This window comes from Acomys russatus, chromosome 10 (assembly GCF_903995435.1).
Source record: "Acomys russatus chromosome 10, mAcoRus1.1, whole genome shotgun sequence".
NCBI classification, from domain to species: Eukaryota; Metazoa; Chordata; class Mammalia; order Rodentia; family Muridae; genus Acomys; species Acomys russatus.
The window spans coordinates 5,567,113-5,588,518 of record NC_067146.1 but is presented as its reverse complement, the minus strand read 5'-3'; the positions used below and the strand labels follow the sequence as shown (position 1 = coordinate 5,588,518).

The window sequence follows — 21,406 nt, the reverse complement described above, 5'->3', positions numbered from 1 at the left end:
TGCCTATTTCTGGAAATCCGTGTATTTGTGATACCGTATCCTTTACAGGTATTGTTAAGAAACTTGGGGACCTTCTCATTAAGAAGCCCAGATGCCTAAGACCTTAAAGACAAGGAATGAGGAGAAGTGCTCTAGGAAGCAAACCCTGCTTACTGCTCACTGGCCAAATGAAGAACAAGCTACCAAGGGAGCCCTCCATAGGCCTCCTGAAACAACTTCCTCATGACCAGGCTGTGCCAGGGGTGTGCCAGTTGGGAGTCATTTCTTCCTTGAAGCGTTTAAGGTTCTTTTATTATCTGTCTAGTCCACCTGTGGTTTTTCTAGCGCCTCAGAGAAGAAGCACAACCTACAGCTCCTTCTCCATGCGGATCGCTGCTCTTTCTCGATGTGGAATTCCATCCCATGGACACTCTCCCCTAAAGCTCCCAGGGAAGCCTAAAGGACAAGGCCTCCCGGAGCCAGCTAGGGCTTCACCGGCTGTGCTTTCGCGGTCTGCACTTCAGCTGGAATCTGAATTCTAATGACCTGAACCCTGGCGCTCCACTGTGGATGTCTAGTGTACAAGTCAGGGTTTTCTTTTTTTAATATATTTTATTAATTTATTCATATTACATCTCAATTGTTATCCCATCCCTTGTATCCTCCCATTCCTCCCTGCCTCTCATTTTCCCCTTACTCCCCTCCCCTATGACTGTGACTGAGGGGGACTTTCTCCCCTGTATATGCTCATAGGGTATCAAGTCTCTTCTTGGTAGCCTGCTATCCTTCCTCTGAGTGCTGCCAGGCCTCCCCATCCAGGGGACGTGGTCAAATATGGGGCACCAGAGTACGTATGAAAGTCAGACCCCACTCTCCACTCAACTGTGGAGAATGTCCTGTCCATTGGCTAGATCTGGGTAGGGGTTCGAAATTTACTGCACGTATTGTCCTTGGCTGGTGCCATAGTTCGAGCAGGACCCTTGGGCCCAGATCCGCCTGTCATAATGTTCCTTATTCATAATAGCCAGAACATGAAAACAGCCTAAGTGTCCCTCAGTAGAAGAATGGATAAAGAAACTGTTGTACATTTACATTATGGAATACTACTCAGCTATTAAAAACAAGGAATTCCTGAAATTTGTGGACAAATGGATTGAACTAGAAATGATCATAATGAGTGAGTTAACCAAGAAGCAGAAAGAGTCAAATGGTATTTACTCACTTATATCTACACACTAGCCCAAGGGGCATGTCCCATGAAAGGCTTCACTTACCAAGAAAGTGGGACGGAGGGGAGGACATCCTATTGGGACTTTAGGTGAGAGAAACATGGAAGAATGGGGAAATAGAAGGATCCAGAGGGTCTTAGAAATCTACAAAATGGAATCTGAATTCTAACGACCTGAACCTGGCGCTCCACTGTGGATGTCTAGTGTACAAGTCAGAGTTTTCTTCGTCTGATTAGCACAGTCTGAAATTTGGGATTCTGCTATACAGTACTCTGCACTTCAAGTTTGGGGGTTGGAAACCCTTGAGCACTGCAGAGCCTCGGGAAATGAAGAAGTAGCTTCCTTTCAAAAGCTTTGACTTCCGTCTCCCAAGTTTCACACCTTACACAACTAAGTTCATGTATACACTCATGTACACACTAATAGGTAGAGTGCAAGAAGTGGGGAGATTAAGAGACAGTGCAAAGGGCAGAGACTGTGATCAACCTAAATTCTACATGGTCTCACATCTGAATGGCTAAGGAAACTCAGAAATATTTTACTGCTTCACCCTTTTCATATATATTTTCTATACATATAATACTATTTTAGTTTTTAAAATGTTTTCATCCTTTAAACATTTCATATGTGTGTACATTGGATCATTACCATATCCATCTGTGGTACCCATAGCCCTCATAGCACATCTCACTCTCAATTATATGTGCAATCCGCTGAGCCCAATTAGTAATTGCTTTTGCACATAGATGTGGGACTTTCAACTGTGTCTTGCTCAACCTATCAGGGACCACAACACCAAAGAGAGTGTTCTCCCTCCCTGAGCAGCCATTGACTGCCAACTCATATTACTCTCTTTCAAAACTTGCTCTCCCAAAGTCTTGATTACACATCATGTCAGACCTGAAGTTCCAACAGCCTTATTCTTACTTGTCTCACCCAGTGAAGGTCCCAAAACCTTCCAAGCTACCTCACCCCTCTCACACTCCTTTCTCTCAAACTAAAAGACCTGCAGTCTTTCTGCCGTTTTAAAATGCCTGGATTTTTTTTTTTTTTCCTTTTCATCTTTCCTATCACACTTCAAAGGCTCTGGGTACACAATATTAAGATTTAATCTTGTGAAACTAAGTACATCCAAATTAGTAAAGAAATCTTTCTTTATCTGAGAATTTTATTTCTAGTCAAAGCCAGCGAGATACCTTAGTAGCAGAGTACATTCCACCATGTGCAAAGCCCTGGTTTTGATCCTCAAAATACAATGTAAGAGTCAAAGACAAATAAAAAGTAATATGCCATGCCCTTGTGCTCTTAAAGAGCTAGGTCTGCAGTCTTCCTATTTATAACAAGCTACTTTGTGGTCCTGCTCCCAGGTCCATCATAAAGGTTGCCATACAACAAGAAGGAAGCACAGTGCAGGCGCACAGGTCATAGGCAAGCCAAGGGGAGTGTGTAGAACACTGCAGCAAGCTTCCTCCCAGGGAGGCGGAGATGGGGCACATCCTCACCTCGGGATTCATGGAACTCCAGGGTGACGTGAGCATCAAACCCAAGGCTGAAGTAATTATTGAAGACATTCAGAGGGAGCTGCAAGAATAGACACATGTAAAGGTGACGTTATTGACAGCCAACTGGAAGGCACCAACCCAGACCCAACACTGTCCCCCATCTCAGGGGCAGCCTGTGGTACACAGATCAATCACATCTCACCAGAGACGGCATTCCTGCATAAGACACGGGGGCTCTCGATTCAACTCATTAGTGAATGCTCAAATCAAGAAATCTCACAAACCATAAACCATACGGGTTAAAAGGAACACAACTAAAGACTACTAAGCTAGAGTCATTCTTGCACATGGCACAATAACTTTGTTAAGCTAAGGGGTGTTCATTTGTAACATACAAAAACAGATTGAGTCCACAAATTTAGAAAACAAACTCACCTGCTAGATCCATTCCAATTTCCCTAATCCGGTGTGCTTTTTTTCCCCAAGCACTTTATATGCAATACATAAACAGTGCATCCTAATACAAACAATTTACATTTAATCTATCTTTAAAGGGTTTTCTTGTTTTCATAAAAGAAATAAAGCAGTGAGAGCCATCTGATTCAGCTATTGCTGATACAAAAGGAAACAAGTGATATAATATATTCATACATAAGAAAAATACGTAGAGAAATATAATTGATTCCCACTTAATTGGTTGAGCTTTTATTTTTAATATGACAACTATGACAATCATAGAGAATACGCCTAAGCTCTAAATTTCTCCTCTGCTCTTTCCTTGTGAACTAGCAAGAAGGAATGCTATGAAGCCTGGGAGCCTAGACGGAAACTGCAAACATGATGTCACCTAAAATCCTCAGCTCAGTATTAGAACAACCTTAAGCACATAGAAAGTGCAAGAAAGGAAAAAGAAATGATTCCCTCACATTTCTTTTCATGGCTCAGAATGCAAAGTAGAAGCTAAATAAAATAGGCACTGTCTCTAGATGACTGCCAGGCTTATGTCCCAGGCTTATGAACGGTACTCCTTTGTTATTAGGAATAAGCGTTGTAAGCCTTCAATGTTTCAAAAGGTGTGTGTCATCGGAGTGCATCGCACACTTCTTCCTGATCAGGAAGATTTCCTGTTGAGCTGCGGGGAGAGCACTGTCTCATTAAAAGAGATCACAGAGGTGGACTGCCTGGATTTCAGTCTTTGGTGGAAAGAAAGGAGGAGGCCACGCTGAAGGCCCTCAGTGTGAGCCACGGTGGCTCAGAGGCTGTACCGGCCCTTAGGAACAGTTTCAACAAGCTACAGGCCAAGAGAAAGTTGAGATGCTCAGCAAGGCCAAAACCATGTCTAACTCCCTTGGCTTCGTATTTGAGAATGTCCAGTCCCTCCACTTAAACAGAGCCCCAGCCCCTGTAAGGACGGCATGGTGATCCTGCCAAAAGTACAGAAACATTCTACCATTTATATGACTTTGGCTATGATTCTAACCCATGTCTTAGCAGCCACTGATAGCTAAGGAAAACATCTGGTCACAATTCCCCAAGTAATATTCCAATTTAGACTGCTTTTAAGGTATTCGCATTTTCCAGGAAAATATGCCCCAATTTTCTACATATCCCCAAACCTCATTCCTAACGCCCTGTAATTATCTGAATTGATGTTCTCTGGCTGCGACAAGAAGTCTTTCCATTTCTCAAGCTTTTGGGAAAAGAGTTAAATTGTCGGGCTAGCCAGTCCACATTTAGCAGAATGGCCTGGAATGTTCCATGTCAATAGAAGGTCCCCCTCCTCCTAATTGGGTGGTTTTCTATTCAATCTCAATAAGTCAAATGAACACGTAAAAAAGTTTCCCATATGTTAATGTTTAAACAGTGTTCTTTCGTGAACTCAACTTCAAGTGAGCATTCCTGGTGTCTAATAGAAGATTTATTAATTTCAGGATTGGAGTTTAGGTGAACAAAACAATGCATGTGAGGAGAGAGGGTTAAGCCAACAAAGACACCGAGTGTCTAATGTAATTGTTCAGGACTGTGGTGAGCAGCAAACCTGGGCTCAGTGGATGGATCCAAACTAGCAAGGACGTTATTTGAAATGCAGGTGCGGGGTCCTTATCCCTACATTAACTTACTCTGAATCTCTGGGGAAAGACCTATAATCTTCTTTCTAGCAAGCAGACCAGGGGATGCTTAAGCCTACAGAACTATAGGCACAGCGTCACGGAAGAAAGGCGAGGAGGGACATGGAGGAAACGTGTACTCATGGCTACTCCGTGACATACCTAGTTACTCAGAGACCAAGGCCGGAACATAGGCTCAGATGCTGAACTGAGGCTGCGTGGTGGTTTACGTACAGCTACAGCCTTGGTTTGGTTTGGCTTGTTTCTATCATAGAAGCTCAGTCATCAGAAGAAAACACCAAAACAGACTACGTATTTAGGCCACTTCAAGTCCCAAGCATATGAGGCAATTGGCTTAGCTAATGCCTGCTACACAAAATGGGTGTCTGATGCCAGGCCAGCAATAGCTAAGGTTTTCCTCCAACTGCAAGGCCGCCTGCCCAAAGCTTAGGAACACATACAAACTCCATCCTCTCATAAGCGGTTTGCATCTAGCTTAAGGGACTAACAGATGTGCACATGTTGTTCCAGTGTGGAGCTGAAGACAGAGAACATGCCCCACAGTTCTGGAACAATTATAATATCCCAGTCCTGAAGGGTCTGTTGGGTGGGGATCAGAGAAGGAACTGGTGACAATGTACTCAGCCTTAGGAGCCAGAATCCCAGAGCTACCCTGTCACTTTCTAGAAGGCATGGGGGCCCGTGAGTGGTACCCTGGATGTGTGTCCTATCTCTCAGGCAGTTGCCCATTGCTCCACCAGCAGGAGAATCTCACTCCCCCTTGAGATTATTTCTACTTTTATTTATTTGCATGCATATATGTGGGTGCACATACATGCAAGTGTCTACAGAGGTCAGAAAAGGGTGCCAGGTCCTCCAGACAGCTGCGAGCCACCCAACATGAGGGCTAGGGACTGAGTGCCACTTTTAACAGCCAAGCCACCTCGTTGACCTCCCCCCCCCCCACAGAGAAAGAACTGTCTAACCTTACACACGCCATCTTCAAGGTCTTCGGGTGGCAAGTCGGGGTTTCTCTCCACATGGAGGTTCCAGCGATCCAGTTGTACGATGGTCCCATCTTCCACCTGGCACAGGATCTTAGAAACAGGCTCATCGGTGTAGCCCTAAGGACAGAATCGGAGCACATACCCTTGCTGTCCGGATCAGAAAGGCAACGCAGGGGAAGCCATAACAAGGCAAGGCAGGGTGCGGCATAACCCCGCTGCTTTTAAAACATCATGGCTGGAAGAGTGAGCTGTTTTTCCCCTCTGGGTATGTTAAAAGCAATGCTTCTAAGAAGGCACATGGGGGCACTAGTCAGTCAGACCTGAGCTGAAGAACTAAGTATTTGCTAGCATCAAGAACCGTCGAGGGCTGGCTCTGTTGGATGGCCACTTTTACTGGAGTCATCAGCAAGATCCCCACGCCTCTTACTGGAGGAATTGGGGGACACACACAGTGTGTGGCTGGTGGGGGGGGGGAGGAGGGGCAAAGGGGGAGCATATGAAGGAGGACTGAACATTCTAGCCCATTCACCAATCGCTGATCTTGCCATAGGACACCACCCATCTGTGGCCTGAGGCAAGTCAGCCAGAGAAGCAGGCCTGAGGAGAAGAGCCCTCTCCATGAGGGCTGTTAGTGACAGCATGGTTATTCAAGGTAGTGACATACTGCATTTGGGTAGTTCCCTTATTTTTATACCAGCCACTTAAAAAGAAAAAACAAACAAACAAACAAAGGTAAATCAAAATATAACAACAACGAAACCTCAGTAGATTCATCCAGCCAAAGGCCAGATCAGTGTCTGCTGTGGATCCATTATGTAGAATTAACATGAATATCATTGTCATATGAAATGGACACCAGGCAACAGCCTAGTAAGAGGGGCTTAGGGAGCTGGCAATGGTTAGTGTATTTTAAGAATATTTGAATTGATTCTCTCACTGTCTCACACATGTACATAATGTATTTTGATCATATTCGCGCTATTATCCTCTGCTATCCCCTTTCACTCCCTCTGACCCCTCCCTCCTCCCAGTTCCCACGCCCTCTTTTGAACATGGCGCGCCTGTTATTAACTGGAGCGTGAGCTATTTATCAGGGACTACACCACCGAGGAAAACCCCCTGCCCCAGCAGCGTTAATGCCAATAGCTCCTGGGCCTGACACGTCAGTGTCTGCTGGCTTTTTATATCTTAGTCCAGTAAGATAAACACATGCTTAAAATGTCCAGTTGGCCACTGGAGGGGCTTCCCTCACACTTGCAGAGACTGGGCCACAACGGGATGGGAGGACAATAAGGACACGGGCATCAACAGCAATGATCAGAGGCTCCCCATGCGCAGAAGAACAAGTGACTGTCTCAAAGGATAGGTCTTAAGTCTGAAACAGATTTGCAGCTGTGGGCAGGGCTGAGGGTCGGGATGAATGAAAATTTGCCACTGTGTCCTGGTGGATACCTTATCATTCACCCTGTCTGTGGTGCTAACCATGTGTTTTTTTTTTTCCCCCCATACTCAACTTCCCTCTCCCTGGTTGACTCTGGGTCTAAACAAATAAGCAGGACATTTGAGCTCAGCTTCTAACTTGTTCCTGTGACAGCAGCAGCTGACTGCGCCTAGCAGCGAGCATAGAGTGATCTGGGGGTGTGGCCTGCTCCCCCAAGGCAGGGACAGCCACCTCCAGGTCTTACCCCTCCCCAGTTGAGTGTCCGAGCTAGGTCATTCCCAGTCCCCAGCGGAAGCACCCCCACGGGAGGCTGTGGGCTCAGCTGCAGCTCATCCAGGATGGAGAGGATCCAGCCCACCTACAGACACATTGGGGACCAGAAGAGAGAAAAGAAAGACAATAAGTCACCAAGAAGGAAATTGAGAAGAGGAGGCTGGAAAGGTCAGAGTGCTTAAAACACATGTTTAGGCCAGTGACCCAGCAACAGAAAGCCTTCAAGTCATTTCAAAATGACCAACCCCTTAGTAGGAAAAAGACCACATTAGACATGCTCTATTATATAAGCAAATTGGGACCCATTCATTTGCATGTTTATCTAGACATACACTTTAAAATTTAGGAGAATTTAAGCTTATTTAGAGAGGTGATACGACAGAGTACCAGAGAGAATATAAAACTCAGAATCAGACTAAACTCTATTGCAGCTCATGCAGGCTGTGGAACCTTGATTAAATTGCATAACTTCACAGACACTTATTTATCTGATTTCCAAAATGAGATAATGATATCAACCTCACAGCGCCATTTACACCTTAAACCACAACGCATATAAAGACCGTGACCTGGTCTATGATCCATATAGGCGGTTATTGGATGACCACCCTCCACAGAATCATTTTGGAAATCGGTAGTGTTTTTTCCTAACTGTTCTAAAATCTCTTTAATGGTTCACTAAGAAAACATGATTATACATGGATTAGTAGATTGGTGTCCAACATAAATTTATGTAGAAAGGACATGTTTGCACACTAGAATCGCATGCCCCACGTAACTTTTGTTCTAGGAGAAAGAATGTTTTGAAATATAGTCATATTACAATTTAAACAAACAGCTCCTAGCCGAAGAGCAGAAGAAAAACACTTGACCCATGCTCCATAGGTCTCACTAAGAATTTTCTACTAAGGCTTACATAGTCTAACTACAAATGACAAATCTCAAGAAGATACTGTCTTAAAGGTGAGGGCTTCAGTTCCCCCACTGCACATCAATTAATTTTACCTCAAATTTAGAAACAAAAATTTTGCTATAACCCACATAATTCTTGGCCTATTCTCTGACAGATGAGCTCTATTGTGCTACTGGTTTGTTCAAGAGCTCAGTAATATAGTGGCACGTCTCTTGCATGGGTGTCATGAGTCTTTTAAAACATGTAACCGTGCATTTAATGAACACTAGCAACTACATGCATACCAGAACTGAGCAAATGAAATAACGAGATTAACGAGATGGGCTATACCAGAGGAAACAAAATGGCTGCCCTCAGAGTTCGCACTAATTGCAGATGGCACACTGATTACAATCTCCATGATATCCCTGAGCAAAATCCTTTTTAAAAAATCACATTATTAAACTTCAAAAATGTCAAGATGAAGCCACTCGTGTATGTTAACATGAAAAGACCCTATGAGATAATTTAATTCTAGCTTCTGCTTTATAAGGGAGTTAAATGGTGTCTGAGTGGCATTAGTGTTGCGTCATTTATACATGAGAACTGCCATTCATGATTACGCAAGACTAACACCACTTAGTGAGGCCAGTCTCTTCACTACTGGAGAATAAGTTTTCATAAGGAGGTAGCCATAACAGGGCCTGCCAGCAACACCAACAATTCCAAAATTCTCAGGAGGCCGAGGGAGGAGGAAGGCGAGGGAGGCTAGCCTTTGCAATTTGTGAGACTCTATCTCAGGACAAAATAAAATAAAGAGAGGTGCCTGGCATGCAGATCAACAAGGAATCACCTGCTAGGCATGCCCAAAGCGCTAGCACCACAAGCTGCTAAAAGAATTGGTAATACCAAACTCAGTATTGGAAGGGGTCAGTCTTAGAGGCAATAATATGTGATTTTGACATCTCTGGAGCTAGAGAAAGCTCAGAAATCCATTGAGTGTTATACCCTAAAAATACAAATCCTTCTGCATCAAAAGCCACTCGAGGAGCATCCTTGGAGTGTGACCTGTGACCTTTAGCTCTTCTTGCCCACACAGTACCAGTCACATGTTCCAGATGTGGCTGCTCTGGGCGCCGCCGTGTGGGTGCAACTGACAGTGCAGATGAACAGGGCGAGAGCAGAAAGCACTGGAAAAGCGTGGGAAGCATATGGGAGGTCAGCAAAAAGGGTATACACACTCCAAAGGCTCACGGCAGACGCCAACGGCCCTGAGAAAACCCAGCTCTGTAGATCTGCAACAGAACGCAGAATCTACTTCAACAACCCCCCTTACACACACACACACACACACACACACACACACACACACACACCGGAGAAGAAGTCTCTTCCTCCTAAACTTCCCTGAGAGACAACTACTCACCTCCTCTTTCCCTTCTCTAAGTTTAAGTGGGAAATTGTTCCTATTTTAGTTGGCCTATGCCTCTCTTTCCTTGGGAAGACAGTTTCGTAAGTTTGCCGTTACAACATCTGATTTTACTCTAAACACAGCAGTGACAGAGGAAAGAGATGAGGAAGATGTATCTTCCTTGCCGGTCAACAAAACCCTCAAAGGTGAGGTAAGGCTTGGAGCCGCCTGCCTCCAATCCAGTTTTCCTTTTGTATAATAATGAGGAGTGAAACTGTGCCCCCTGCGGGAAGGAGTCTGTACTGCACCAGTGCTCTCTAGGCAGGAAAAAAGGCTGGTTTGGACCAAGGGCAGATGACAACTGCCTGCGGCCATGACTCTCAGGACTGTGCCTTACTATGTCTGGAAGACACTGTGACACCCTCTGTCTGGTAAACAGCTATGGCAATCTCCCACTAATCCAGGGATGTATCCCTAGCATGGGAGCCTTCACCACCTACAGCAGAAACAGTTCTAGTCTGATAGCTCTTAAAATGCTCTGTAAGGAAATGAAGCAGAGATAGAAAGTGAAAAAAAAAAAAAAAAAAAAAAATCAAACAACCGCCTCTGAGCATGAGCCTACAAAGAAAGACTCTAAATCACTTGATGCTTCGCACCGAAAAGGATGGAAAAGCAAGAGGATTAGCCACAAAGAAAAGTGTCCCTTGACTCCCTGTGATGAGAATAACCTGCCAATCAAACCTTCCTAGGCTCAGCTGCTGTCTGCTTTCTCAGAGGAGGTTCCCAAGAGTCCAGCGAGAGATCAGCTCAGCTCCACACAGAGCCTTGGGGGCTTGTGGATTTCAGGCCCTCGCCTCCAAGGACAAAGTACGATTCTTCAGACTTAAATATGGAGATGATTTTTACTTTACAACCTGGATGTTTGTTCATTACGTATGTGTTTCTACCTGCTTGTGCATGTGTGTGTGTGCCCACCTGCATGCACACATGCATATGTGTGTGTACATGCATTTATTTCAAACCTCTTATTTCATTGATCAAATTTTTTCCCTGACTGCAACCAGGCTCTCTTCTATTTCATTGACATTATCACCATCAAATGTTATTAATATGACTTTTAAAACACTTTTATTGTCTTGATGTTCTCACAGACGCCCACTGTTTCACAGAGAGTCCTTTGGCTGAGGTGAATTGGTATTTAATCTTGGGGCAGTCCCAAATAGTTTTTTTTTTTCCTTAAGAAGTATGTCATTATTACTCAACGTCCAGCTGTCCAGAAGGCCGCACAGTGGCAGGGCAGAGGGCACAGGACCCAGCAGGAGAAACTGGCATTGAACCAAGCTCCAGTGGGTATTGGAGCAAAGAGGTCACTTAGCACATTCCTTCCTTTACTATAAAACGGAAAGCAACTGTGCCTGCAAGTTAGTGTCATTTTCTCTCATTGACCAGGTATGCTTTGCACAGGCCTGACAAGTAAGCAATGCAAACGAACATCAGCTGCTGCACGCAGCTCTATTATTCCTCCCATCCCTTTACTGCAACCAACAAAGGTCATTTCCTAAATGCAGAATGCTCTCTCTTCACTGCCCCTGCTCGAGGAAAGCTGAGCCTTAAACTTGACAATCAACCTCACCCTTGCCTGTCTGCAAATCAAGAAGTCTGTCTTTTATAAACCACAAATAATAGCAGAAGCCAAGCTTTCCTGCAATGCAAAAAGGCCATCAAAAACAGATGGACGCAAATATGCCTCACTAGCCAGAGAAATGGAGGATCACGGGTAACATCCTATGTGTTTGTCCTGATGAGAGAAAAAGAAAACTACGGGATCTCTTCCTCCCAGGTTGTAACCAGAAGCCATACATGATCCCAGATTTCAAACGGCAGGCTTCCACATAGGTTCTCTGTTTTATTGGGCACTAATGTTCCCCCAAATTATCTGTGCTGGCCCACTAGCACCCTTCCAATTATCCCCACCACTACCACCACCAGTGAAGCAAGTTAACCTGACTGAGCCAAAACATTTCTGGCTTTCAGTTCTGCCCTTCTTTCATTAGGACCAGCAGGACCGCCAGATTGAGATTGGGTCCTCCTGCCTCGTCTCTTGCCTGAGCAGGCACAGCACTGCAGCAGCAGCTGGCCCATGCTGCCACCACCTGCCTGTGTTCAGCTATAGCTGTCACAGAAGGGCACCAAATAGCACTCGCCTTCCATGGGGCACTGACGTTAGGTGAGACTGAGGGTGTGGATGACAGGGAGTTGGCATTTTCCTCCAATACAACACTGAAGGCCTTGTGTGCAGCGGAAAAGAATGCAGGGCACATCAGTGGAGACTGACAGCCACATTCCTCCGCTCTCAAAGTGCAACACTGAACCCTGACAGGTGCAGTCGTCCTAGCTTCCTGTATCCAGAGGTTCTGTAACAGAGATTTTAAAAACTGTGGACTAATGTTTTCAAGCAAACATCCACGACTATACTACAGGTGCACATTTTCTTCTGCTTCCCTCAAATGCAGCTATTTACATAGCGCTTGCATAACAGAAGGGGTTATGCATGCTCTATAGATGATTTGAGAGGTATACAAAATGCATGTAGGCGCCACACAAGTGTTACATCATTGTATTATGAAGGAGTGTGTATCAGCCAAGTTGGTATCGCTAAGGGCTGCTGAAACAAGTCACCCAGAGATACCAAGGAACTATAGTTTTTCTTTTAATGTTTTATTTTTATATACTCAATTTTTAATTTATGAACTTCACAACTTACCACAAAATCTGAAGAAATGTGACCAGAAAAAAATTAAGTATAGGCTTATGACATCTACCCACTCCCCAGTACTAATGAATGCATGCTGAGGACACGCCATGTGCTTTCTCATCAGGGGTTAGGGGGGAGGTAAACTACAGAGAGGCAGAGGCCAAGGGAGGAAAGAGCTTCACATGATCAGCTAGGCCCTGCCATGATTGTGTCTAATTTGTCTAGTCTGTGGAACTTCTGCCCTGCACGCACACCCAGTCAGAAATAGAGGCCGTCTACTGCTCTTAATCTACGGAAGCCAAATGCATAAGGAGGGAGTGTAAAATCAATGGCAAATGTCAATCTTAAGTGTAGATATATAACAAGACACTGGAATGGCTAAAGGTAAACTGAATGGTCTCGCCCAGTTTCTCAAAGTCAGGAGCCAGCCGGGCAGTGTTCACAGGTTATTCCATCAGGAGCCACAGTATGGTGCCTTTGGCAGAACTAGCTGAGTCCATGTGTTCATCCATGTAGAAGTAGAGTAGACAGCACAGGGCATTTGGCAGTGTGGGGTACCCAAGAGGAAAGACACGCATGTATAACCCGGCCAAAGAGTTATTTTTTTTAGCCTCTAACCCGGAAAGTCTCAGAGCACTGGGGTTATCTGAGTTTTATTTCAGTGTTGGGATCAAGTAGGGAACCTTACACCTGAACCTGTGTGTCTCTGACTTGGGCAAGACATGTGCAAAAAGACTACATCTAGAGACCACACCCCTGGCCACCGAATGGCAGATCCAAACTGGATGTGTTGCGTAACTACATTATCCATTGGGATTCACAGACACTGCAAATAGCACATAAAATAGTTCACAGTAACTTTATTCCTTACACATTAGGAGGCTTTCTATAAGTTGTAAATGAAACATGAAACAAAATTTGCCTTCTTCCCTTTAGTTTTCCTCTTTAAAATACCTTCTAGAAAAAGTCAGACTTCAAAACGTGGCTTGACCATAGTGCCCAGAACACCAGTGGTCTGAGTTACTACATCATTGGCTTTGAGATCTCAATAGTTGTCTTTGCAGATTTATGACACCACAAAAATAGTAGAAAAGCCACATCTTCCATATTCATTTCCAAATGCATTTTTGGGAGGAGAGCTCACTCTATCTATTCCCTTATATGTTTTATTAACATAAAAACAAAATAACTGATATTGAAGCCTAAAAACTTTTCCCCAAAATAGTACAAGCGTTCTACACGTTACCTAATGTGCTGCATATTTCACATGGTTAATAGTTAATATATCAACGGCGGCAGCAGCCAAATATATTCCATCTGTGATTCCTCCCTGAGTGGTGTCAGCACTCCAGCCGAATTCTGACAGCATCTACGTTGACAGACGTGCTCACTAACTGAAGGTTGCATACCTCATGTCAAATATGTACCCAACATGCCAGAGAATTACATCCTACTTGCGTAAATCCTGCAATTTTCCCTCGCAGATCTACCAGGCTGTTTCTTTATATAAATTCTGCCCCCATGCGAAATAAAAGTCTCACATTCCAGAGGCTGCAGAGATGGCTCAGCAAGTAAGAGTGCTGGTTGCTCTTCTGGAAGACCAGGACTGAATTCCTAGCATGCACATGGTGGCTCACAGCTACCTATAACCCCAGTTCCAGGGGATTTGATGCCCTCTTCTGGCTTCTGTCCTCACCAGACATCAACACTGTCCAGAGCCATACATGCAGGCAAAATATTCATATGCATAAAAAGTCTTCAAAAATATTTTAAACTTCATATTCCAAAGTAGCAATCACATATGATAAACATTTCATAAACCTCAAATGCCTTCACAGATGCCTCATCATAATATAAAAACAGAATTAAAATCAAGTTTATTTAAGGTATATAATTAAAGTTTTGATTCTCTTGGCTGGAACAACAGATGCTACCACTGACAAAAGCGATGAGTTTATGCAGTGCTCCAAGCTCAGGGAGAGCTTTCATTTTAGACGTGACTATGCCAAGTGGCCATGGACCCGGAGCACAAAACACTCATGTATTTGTGAAGTGCATGGAACAGCATGTGACAGCTGACGTTAGAGCACAGATAAAGTCCCTAAGAGGAAGAGGAAGCCAGCTCATGAAGAAACCCTTAGTCTTGTGTAGTGGTCATCAACTGTAGTGTTAATACTGAGAAGATGGCAGAAACGACTAGACCGAAAACAACAGAGGAGGCAGTTCAGCTATGTATCAGAGACAGACAACAGCACCAAGCCATTCACAGGCACTGAGGGCTGGGGTTGAATCTGGCTCTTGGAACGCCCTTACAACAGGACTGTGTCCCACTCACCACTCGGTTTTTTGTTTTTTTGTTTTTGTTTTTGTTTTTTGCTTGTTTGCTTTCTGTTTTTCCCCCAAATGTCCCATGGAAACTGCTTTCTTGAAGATACCATTATTTCCTGGTCTTAAATGCACATTAATGGTTCAGTCTCTTCTTAAAACTTAGCATCTGCCCGTGTTTTGGAACTCTGTTGTGTTCTTGACAGATAAAACTTCTGTCTTTTCTATTCTTCTGTTGTTTCTCAGTTCCCTTTGGGGGCTTTCGCTCAAGCTCCATCATCGTCTCACATGTGGTGGCCTTGGCTTGTTTCCTGTCATGTTAGCACTGAAATCTCAGCCTTCAAAACAGTTACCTGATGGCAGAGAACGATTCAGTACTGCTTGGCCTAACCCTGCATTCCTTATTGTCCTTGTAGAGAAAACGGAGGCATGAGGATGGTAGAGGGTCCTGGCAAGGACAGATACTTGGGAAGGCGATGAGGAAATGGAGGGAACCCTAGTCAGGAAAGGCCTGCAGCTTAGGAATCATGAGCAAGCTGTGCATGAGGATCTGAGTTAATAAAACAAAACAAAACAGAAAAAAAATTAAGAAAAAAAAAAAAGGAGTCCAGGTCACCAGACATGTCAAGGTCTATCTAGCTGTCACTGGAAGTTCAAGAAGAAAAGAGGAGAGTGGCAGGATTGAAGTCACAAGGGAAAGTAAGGAGAGTATACGGTATGGAAGATGACTGCAGCCAAGGCCCATGAGTGTCACATTTCATTATCCATAGTCCACCTGGGAGTTGGTGACACCACAAAGAATATTCTTTATCTATCACCAGGCGAGTCAACGGTGTTGGAATTTGGAGAATGGTTGCCCACCTCAGGCTGGCATGCTGGAAGCTTTGAAATGAAAGATAAAGACACAGAGAGCAAAGATTTGGCCCTGACTTTCCTGTTTGTCTCCCCCTCAGTCTTCCCCAGGGCGAGTCACAGAAATCAGAATCCCTCCTCTCCGCGGCAGCTCATAAACCAGAACCCTTTCCTTGAAGCAATCCATAAGGCTTAAAAATATGACTCTAACTCTGCCCTGTCTTTCTGCCTATGAGTTGGCAATGAAAGTTCTGGTCTACCTCAGCTGGCAGAAGATCACAAGACCCACAGGAGAAGGGGTCCTGACCCGCACCTGGGGATAATGAATGCTACAGAGGGTCCAAGAATGAACACACACCATTGCTGGGCATCCCACCCCCCCGCTTCAGCCTAGTACCATTAATCTTCACCACACCTAAGCACAAGAGCGACTCATTTCCCCTGAATCTTTAAGTTCTCATACATAAGCCCCTTTGCCAATAAAATGTGGATTAAATAAATTTGCTATGACTTTTCTCTGCTTGCTCGTCAACTACTCTAGACATCAACTGTGACCCTTAAAGTAGAAAGAAAAGGGACCACAACCTTTTCACTCCTGCGCTAGCATATCGCCAACCCTATCTCTATAGACATTGAAACCACTGCAGATTTAACAGGCATCGTGGGAGAAAATCCCTCACCGATGGATTTTGGTTTGGAAAAGACAGGATGGTCTTGTCATCTGCTGCTATGAAAGACACCATGACCAAAGGCAACTTGGGGAGGAAAGGGCTTACTTAGCTTATACTTCTCAATCACAGTCTGTCACTGTCACCGAGGGAAGCCATGACAGGAACTCAGGGAAGGTGGGAGTGTAGACCAAGGAGGAGTGCTCACTGGCTTACTCCCTGTGGCTTGCTCAGCCTACTTTCTTATACAGCCCAGGACCATCTGTGGGTGGGAGGAGTGGCACCCTGCACAGTGGCCTGGGCCTTCCCACATCGATCGTTAATCAAGACAATATCTCACAGGACTGCCTACAAGTCATTCTGATGGAGGCATTTTCTCAATTAAGATTCCCTCTTCCCAGATACGTCCAGGTTTGTGTCAAGTTGATGAAAACTTAAGACGTTTATGCTTTTCTTTCACGCTATGAGACACTATAGAAAATTTTACAAAGCAATAATTGTAAATCTTGAAGAAGGGTAAAACACTATTTCCTTAACTAGGATGTTCCACCAGGCACGGACCAAAGGGACCACTGATTTTCCCCTACTCCAGTGTCAGGCATTAGCATATGTTGTACATCCAGTGTGGTGTCCTGTGCTCCGAGGCTATGAGATGAGATTCTGTTGCTACCTTCGAGAAGAAAGCATCATAAGTAGGGAGCTATGAAGACACTCCACAAGCATCCTTAAGATGCTGAAACATCAGACTGCAAATCCAGAAGGAAATGCACAGATGGGGTGGCCCGCCCTGACTGCTCTTCACCTTTGCTAAGTGCATGAAGACAGAGAGCTGGTAGAGATATAACTGAGACGTGATGAACACGGCATCCAAGAAAGGAGAAATTGGGGCAATTCCATACTTTCCTTGAAAATAAATATAGGTGAGGGGCTGGGGAGATGGCTCAGTGGAGACAGTGTTTACCGCACCAGCATAAGGACATGAACTGGACCCCCAATTCCCGCATAAAGCATAGGGTGTAGTTGGCTGTGCATATTTTATAATCTCCATGGGGTGTGGGGGTGCACAGAAAGAGCCTGGGGCTTCTTGGCTATCCAGACAAATCATGCTACACTTCAGTGAGAGAGGGAGGGGAAGGGCGAAAAGGAGGGAGAGACGGAGACCGCAGGTAGAGAATACTGGAGCAAGACACCTGCAGTTGACCTCTGACCTTGATGTGCACATTGAATACGCAAGGCCATGCACACACAAACAAGAAAGTTATAAGTGCCAATGAGACAGATTGACCTCTGAGACAACACAACGTTATGGGACGTTCTATATTTGACTTCCAGCAGGGAAAAAAAAAAAAAAAAAAAAAAACAGTGCAGAGTTTCAATAGAAACTACACATTTCTTCTTATTGAGTGTAACCCACCTTTAAGAGCAAATAGCAACATGGCAATACAGTGGGGCTAGGTAGAGATCTCCAGTGGTCATCTCTTTACCAGAACAGAAGTTTAGAAAGCTGTCATGCATCACGCTATCTTTCACATAAGCTAACAACTCAGGTAAAATGGCACGGTGCCCAGTCTTAGCACAATCAAAAGAGGAAGCACGCTGAAGAAGTCAGGAAGGAGTCAGTCCCAAGTGCTAGGGAGAAAGCTACGCTAACTTGGGAGAAGGGGAAGAAATTACCCTCTACAGTCTTACCAGATGCAAGAGAAACACCCCCACCCCACCCCCGTCCCCACAGCCCTAGGCAAGTTCATAGGGAGAGCGAGCTGTTGGTCTGCCCTAGCAAGGAGCTGGCCACCTCGAGCTGTTGGTCTGCCCTAGCAAGGAGCTGGCCACCTCGGTTCCTACTCCTTTCTTCAACCTCAGGCCGCAGAAGCAGAGGCAGACTCAGCTAGCAGGGCATGAAAACCAGCACAGGACTCTGCCTTCGAGCTCAGTACTAGGCTTCCAACAATGGCCTCTAACACTGGGCGAAAATCAAAAGACCCCAAACCAAGCTCTATCTCACCGACTAATGGCCCCGGCGTCTGAAACAGACCGGTTACTCCAGAGGGGCAGACTCAGTCTTGGCCTTCTTCCCTATGATTGTAAGACTCAGGTGTGACCCAGTTTAGCATCAGTGTTGGTGGCCAAAGTACCACCTCTGATGGCACAGCCAACCCCAAGCCAGCGTTCAAGGATGGAGCCTCTAGTCCTGCATCAGCACCACTGGTGCCTAGCCAATATCTTGAGCCCCAGTATTAAAGAGTCCTGTTTTGCCCTGTATCCCCTCTGGCTGTAGCATAAGCCTCCCACCAGAGACTATACTGGCCCTGTGAGCTGAGGGACCTAAGTACAACTCAACCTGGCGTTAGAGACGGCCTTCCCCAACACGACTCCAATCTTAGCCCAGCCCAGTGTTGGGAAAGCTTCCATTTACTGATGATGGGACAAGTCGTTAGTTCAGCAGTAAGCCTTGGAACCAGAGCCAGGCATGGAACTGGGAAAGTTCAAAGCTTCCACTGCAGGTCTGTGCTAGCAAAAGAGCCTCTGGACCTACCTTAGTGCCAGTATATACATCTGACCCCAGTCTATGAGGATTCTGTTTGGGACAGCATCACTTTCGTCTGTGTTAGGCCATAAGCCTATGCCAGCTATTCACAGGCAAGAGCATCAGCGACCAAGGAGCTACCCCAGGGCTGTCTTGACAACCTGTGGACTCACAGTATGAAACAGCCTTGCAGCATGAGTGACCACAGGCCTGAAGTGGTCTCTCTCTGAGCACAGGAAAGTTGCTGTGGATAAGATTTTTGGGTGAAGCCTAGATCTACAGAAAGGTTTGGGAGTTGATGATCATGCTTTTAATTTATTTGTTTTGTTCATTTTATGTCCCAATTGCAAGCCTACTCCCTCCTCTCCTCCCAGGCCTACCCTCCCACCCACTTACTCCATACCTTGCCCCCCTTCCTGGGTACCAACCCACCCTGGTACATCAAGTCGCATCAGAACTAAGTGCCTCCTCTTTCACCCTTTTGGGATTATAACCTGATTTAAGCTAAACTACTTACCATGTGGATTAGAATAAATGTGAGTTTACACTGCCCTCTAGTGTTAAAACTGTGACAACACACCGACAGTGAATGTGGGAACCAATCATGTAATGCTGGAATAGAAAAAGTAACTGCACAGGTGATGGGGAGCCTCTTAAGAGTTTCTCTAAAGAATTCAAGTGACATCACATGCTGGCAAGGATGTGGAGAAAGAGGAACACTTGTTCATTACTGGTGGGAATGCAAACTTGTACAACCGCTTTGGAAATCTATCTGGCGCTCTCTCAGAAAACTGGGAACAGGGCTTCCTCAAGACCCAGTTATTCCACTCCTTGCAATATACCCAGAAAATGCTCCACCACACAACAAGGACATATGCTCAACCATGTTCATAGCAGCCTTATTCATAATAGCCAGAACCTGGAAATAGCCTAAATGTCCCTCAATAGAAGATTGGATAAAGAAACTGGTACGTTTACACTATGGAATACTACTCAGCAATTAAAAACAAGGAAATCCCGAAATTTGTGGGCAAATGGATTGAACTATAAATGATCATAATATGTGAGTTAACCCAGAAGCAGAAAGACACACATAGTATATACTCACTTATAATTAATTGGGCACTAGCCCAAAACGCATGTCCCACAAAAGTCTTCACTTACCAGGAGATTGGGATAGATGTGGAACATCCTACTGAGACTCTAGGTAAGAGAAATATAGGAAATGGGGAAATAGAAGGACCCAAAGGGTCCTAGAAACCTACAAGAAGAACATCTTGATGGGTGGATCAGGACCCAGGGGAGTCTGTTCAAACTACTGCACTAACTAAGGACAATACAAGTAGTAAACATCGAACCTCTACTCTAATCTACACAAAGGACAGGACACTTTCTACAGTTATGTGGAAAGCAGGGACTGACTCTGACATGAACTCTGGTGCCCCATATTTGACCACCTCCCCTTGGTGGGGAGGCATAATGGCACTGAAAGAAAGAATAAGCATACTACCAAGATGAGAGGTGATAGCCTATGACCATATAGTGGGGGAGGAGGTCCCCCTCCGTCATAGACCTAGGGGAGGGAATAGGGTGAAAGCGAGAGGGAGGGAGGAATGGGAGGATACAAGTGATGGAATAACAACTGAGTTGTAATCTGAATAAATTAATAAAATTAAATTTTTTTTTAAAAGGTTCTCTAAGGAAAGTAACAAGTAAAATCAAAGTACAAAGACTGGAATAAAAGTCTAAAGCGTCATTGCTCAGATGACATTAGGTGACATCACAAACCCTGTCAGGAAACCAGCATCTCACCTACTGTAAAGGTAAAGCCCAAGAAAGTAACCATAGTAATGGATGTGAGCAAATTTTTAGACCAGAGATTTAAAAACAGCTGTTTTGAGGAAACTCAAGAAAACGCAGATTTTAAAATCCAATACTACAAGATAAAAACTTAACAGGGACAAAATAAATTTAAATTTTTATTTATTTAATGTCTGTGAGAGAGACAGCAACAGGGAAGGAGAGAGGGACAGAGAGAGAGAGAGAGAGAGAGAGAGAGAGAGAGAGAGAGAGAGAGAGAGAGAGAGAGAATATGACTAGGTATGCTCTTTGCTTGTGCCAGGCACACGTGTGAGAGACAGAAGCCAACTTTTAGAAGTCATATCTGCTCTTCTACCATGTGGGTTTTAGGAACTGACCTTGGGTCATCAGGTTTGGCAGCTAGTGCGTTTACCTGCTGAGCCATCCCTCTTATTCCCCCCATACAGAAACAAGCAAGCCGAGGGGGGCATCAAATGTCTTTGTTCCCAGTGCTTGGGAGATAGAGACAGGCAGATCTCTGACTTTGAGGCCACTCTCGTCTACAGAGTGAGTTCCAGGCTAGCCAGGGAGAAACCCTGACTTGAAAAAAGAAAGAGAGAGAGAGAGAGAGAGAGAGAGA

General features: G+C 44.8%; 1 protein-coding gene across 6 annotated transcripts in view; it reads right to left on the bottom strand.

The window, feature by feature from the left end:
* The window catches only part of Dgki (diacylglycerol kinase iota), a 438,758-nt gene that overhangs the window by 179,327 nt on the left and 238,025 nt on the right, over nucleotides 1-21,406 (bottom strand). For all 6 annotated transcript variants that reach the window (XM_051151727.1, XM_051151728.1, XM_051151723.1 and 3 more), the window contains 3 exons: nucleotides 7,511-7,624; nucleotides 5,805-5,942; nucleotides 2,711-2,789 (listed from right to left, as the gene is read on the bottom strand). In XM_051151727.1, the coding sequence (XP_051007684.1) occupies nucleotides 2,711-2,789; nucleotides 5,805-5,942; nucleotides 7,511-7,624 (331 nt within the window). The remainder of the gene's footprint in view (nucleotides 1-2,710; nucleotides 2,790-5,804; nucleotides 5,943-7,510; nucleotides 7,625-21,406) is intronic.